The sequence below is a fragment of the Akebia trifoliata genome, chromosome 4 (assembly GCF_017979445.1).
Source record: "Akebia trifoliata isolate Shusen 1 chromosome 4, ASM1797944v1, whole genome shotgun sequence".
Lineage (NCBI taxonomy): Eukaryota > Viridiplantae > Streptophyta > Magnoliopsida > Ranunculales > Lardizabalaceae > Akebia > Akebia trifoliata.
In genome coordinates this window covers 19,371,541-19,375,790 of record NC_141378.1, presented here as the reverse complement: position 1 = coordinate 19,375,790, position 4,250 = coordinate 19,371,541, and the positions used below count along the sequence as shown (strand labels likewise).

Here is a 4,250-nt window from a genome sequence, read left to right as displayed (position 1 = left end):
GTTGGGTATGTTATATATGTAGTCGGCAATATTCCCATTTAATACATTGGAAAATGAAACTCCCCCTATTAGTCCATTTCTGATCTATAGGTCCTAATGCCTTCCCATTTCTTTTTCATTCACCATTAAAAAGGTTTATGGAGTCACTCCAGAAAGTTATATAGCCCAAGTATTGGGATTAAAAAAAATTAAATAAAAATGAGAGAGAGAGAGAGAGAGAGAGAGAGAGAGAGAGACCAACTTTTACTTATAACACACCAATCTATGTGGATAGAATAGTTTAATTTTATAATGATTGGTGTGTTGTAAGTAAAAGTTGGTGTGCTGATAGAATCTCTGAAAAAGAACCTCCATTTCAAACAACAATCCAACTTTATACCTTTCAACCACCAAAAAATAAAAAATAATAAAAAATCCAACTTTATACATAGAAGATCAGATATACACGTACACCCAATGTCCTCTCTCACAAACAAAAACCCTAGAGAGAGACAAAAATCATAGATGAGCTTTTAATAAAGCAGCTCATTTTCAAAACAATTCAAACCCTCACACAAATCCACCTGGCTCAGATGGACCTAAGAATACATCTTTATCTTAAAGAAAGATATTAGTTAGGTCAACAATATACCTTTCAAGTCATATTTTCCTATCTATCCTAGGAGGTTTTACTTTCTTTCTTATATATATATAATTAGGATAGAGATTCCAATACTCCTGGGGTTAACATAGCTACCCAACTCCTAGTCTCCTTTTTCCTGCCACATGGACACTCTCTTCTGCCACCTGGCATGCATAGGACTGAAGTAAGAATCCAACTCCCAGGAGTACAGAATCTAGACACACAATAATTAATCCCAAAGGGGATCAAGCTGCATATCTTCCCAATTAGTATTCTCAAGGTCGTTAGAAAAAAATAAATGTGGCTCTATTAATGATTCAGCAGTTAACTCACTCCACATCTTAGGTGAGTCCCATGGTGACTCATTGATTGCTTGAATTTGACTCGGTGATAGTCGTATAGTCCTTGGAACCGAATTCGAGCTAGAACAACCCGCCTCGGAAGATTCTTGAATACAAGAAGCTGCCTGATGAGCTACTGATCGAATATCATCGGGATTCGAACTAGTGGGTCGAGGAAGCCTATGTGCCAATTCAGGAAAATTGAGTCTGGCCTCCTGTCCCCTTAGATGCAATGCGGCCACATCGTAAGCTGTCGCCGCCATTTCGGGTGTTTCGAAGCTCCCTAACCAAATACGTGTTTTCTTCCCGGGTTCTCGGATCTCGGATACCCATTTACCCCATTTCCTTTTTCGAACTCCTCGATAATGGTGTCGAATCGGAATCAAGGGAGTGTGATTATGATCCATTAGGAGAATGGAAATTAGAGTGAGAAGTGTGGTGTGGTGTGGTCTTTGGATATGGGTCTTCTATATATAGATTAGTAAGTGATGGTAGGCCCATTGAAACGTGGGGAATTGGTATGGAGGGGAGGGGAGCTTCCTCGTAACTGCATGAAAATCTGTTACATATAATATATTTAAAAGGGTTATTTTATGGTCAAATGTTTTTGGACTCTTTTGTGTCTAGCAAGCCAATGAGATAGTGAAACGTGGGGAACTTCACTAACGTTGGATGAACAGCTGGACGAGACTAAAACGACCTACCCTATTTGTTATCTGTATCTCTCTCTGTCTTCCATTACTCTTCAATTTGTTAGCTTAAGTTTAGAAAAATAAATAAATAAATAAATGAGAGATCTTTGAAGGTTGAGTAGTTCCCCCCACCTGTAGCAGTCAGTTGACCATATCAAGTTTCACCACCTCCGTACAATAGAACATAAAAAATAAATTAAAAAAAAAAAAAAAAAAACTTGATTTCAATAGAGCTGAAATTTTATAGACAACTTATATTGACACACCAATTCTGTTATTTTAAGACTAAATAATGTTTTAACTTATTGTGGATAGAAAAAAAAAAAAAAAAAGTCTATGAATCCCAAGTGATAATAAAATCCATAGTATAACCAAGTTTTCCTTCTAAAAAGTGTGAATGCTTTGTGGTCAAAGTCTCTTTTAAAATGGTTTTTGAATCCGAAGTGATCAAACTCCCATTTTTTAAATATCTTATGAGTCCATTATGATCAAATTTCTCTTTTAAATTAAGTTTTATCTACTTTTGATTTAATCTAAACTTTTTTTTTTGGTGCTCATTGATGGTATCCCCACCCTTCGTGTGAGATTAATCCCACAGACACATGCACAGCCCCCTCAGAAAGTACTACGTACAACTGATTGAGTTAAGGGTCAATTGGACCTAGAACACTTGACCTACCTTTCCTGAGGTGCTTATCTGGGTTCGGCCTATCACTAGGTCAACCACTTGGGGTTTAGTTTAGCCTAAACTGACTACGGTCTAACTGGATTAATTTGAGTCAAGTTATAAGGTTATATTTTTATTCTCATATATGGGCATCTGATCCATCTTCTGTATTGGGTATATTTTTATTCGACAACATTGATTTGGCTATTAGCAATACCTCATTAATAAATGTGTTCTTTAAGTGATTAATCTCAGTAAACACAAATTAATTTTTAATCATCATAAGTTAGACATGAAACATTCTAATAAGATGACTACGATAAATCAAATCAAATCAATTCAAATATTTTGTAGAGATCAAGATAGAATTGGATTAGTTTAAGATTAACATTAGATTTGAAAAAAAAATATTTTACCTCTAATTATTATTTGTTACAATTTTTTATATAAACCCTATTAGATTCTTATAGTCAATTACCTAATATATAACCACCAAGGGGGTGGCTGAATGATAGTTACTTGGGGCCAAGGAATCTGCTCTTTCTATGATCTCAAGTTCAAATCCCACTACCCATAAAAAACCTTGGTGGCCACGCACCACTCTACGTAGTGGGGTATAGCCTGAGTGCGGGGCGTAGGGACTAGTCTGGTGCGCGCAAGCTGGCCCGGATACCCTTCGTTATCAAAAAAAAAAAAAAATACCTAATATATAATTTCTAATCAACAATATATTATTTAATTAGTTGATGTGTTATAAATAAAATTGCTCTGCCAATAGTTTAAAGAGTAGAAAAAACCAACTGATGGTGATTTATAGCCGTTTGAATTGGACTCAATTGTTTCCAGCTTTGTTAACACGTGTTACATGTGTGTGTGTGTGTGTGTGTAAAAGCGTTGGAAGTTTTTGGGATGAATTGTGACTTGGGAATTGGGAAAGCGTGGGGTTTTGCAAAAGGAGTTGTCTCCCAACACCTTTTAGACAATGGGGACATTTTAAAAACCAAACCGAATTTTTTTTAAGTTGGTCCGACCGGTTTAGTTTAGTTGGATCGATTTACATTTATCAAAATTAGAATTAGAATCCTAAAATTTTCTCGATTTCGATTCCTATTCCTATTAGTTTCAATATCGATTCTCGGATTGATAGAATCAGTATCATCAAATCCTTTTTTCTTTAAATAGACTCGTGATTTTTAACGATTTCGATTTTGCTTCTGAATTGGTTCAGTTCCTGGAGATCCAACTCTAATCGATATCAATAAAAAGAGATCCAAAAGCACCTCATTGAATTTCGATTCTGATAAATAATCTTTATTTATATATTTTAAAAAATTGTAATATTTACAAAAATAGATACTTTATGAATCGATTTTCAACTTTTTTTTTTTTTGCTGCATATCAAACTAACTCAAAATCAGCATGATTTATTGACTCTTGATATTGTATTCATCATTAATAAGATTTTAGATTAAAAATATTTGCTGAAATCAATGGTTAGAACTCAGAATTCAAACTGATTTTTGGGGGGTGATGTTTCTCATATTGTGTGTGACATGGCATACAAAGGAAATCGGGAGTTAAATAGCTATATAAGTTCTTGAATTAGGTTATCAGCATCTCAAAGCAAAAAGTATATACACGTGCCTACCTCTAAGTAACTAATATAGGCAAGAATTTTGGATAAATCCTCTTGCCACTGCATGAGTTTGACTGGGTAGGCACTGGACCGTTAAAGTCAAAATGTCAAACTTTTTGATAAAATTGACCAAGTTGACTGGTTTAAATGGGTTTGGATGTTTTTATTTATTAATTTGTTATATATATATATATGGGAAATGTTCAGCACCCTAAGTTTTACCACACACTTTAACAAACGTTTTTTGTCCTACATGGGTTAGAAGTTTTGGAATGAGCTGATTTTTGGTGAG

General features: G+C 34.7%; 1 protein-coding gene across 1 annotated transcript; it reads right to left on the bottom strand.

The window, feature by feature from the left end:
• Nucleotides 1-245: 245 nt before the first annotated feature.
• On the bottom strand, nt 246-1,422 carry LOC147404346 (Integrase-type DNA-binding superfamily protein). The gene has a single exon (XM_086440270.1). The coding sequence runs from the start codon at nt 1,368-1,370 to the stop codon at nt 852-854; it is 519 nt and encodes a 172-aa protein (XP_086296396.1). The 5' UTR covers nt 1,371-1,422; the 3' UTR covers nt 246-851.
• Between the last annotated feature and the right edge of the window lie 2,828 nt (nt 1,423-4,250).

Coding starts and splice junctions, on each gene's coding strand:
- LOC147404346 (XM_086440270.1), bottom strand. CDS start 1,370: ATGGATCATAATCACACTCCCTTGATTCCGATTCGACACCATTATCGA.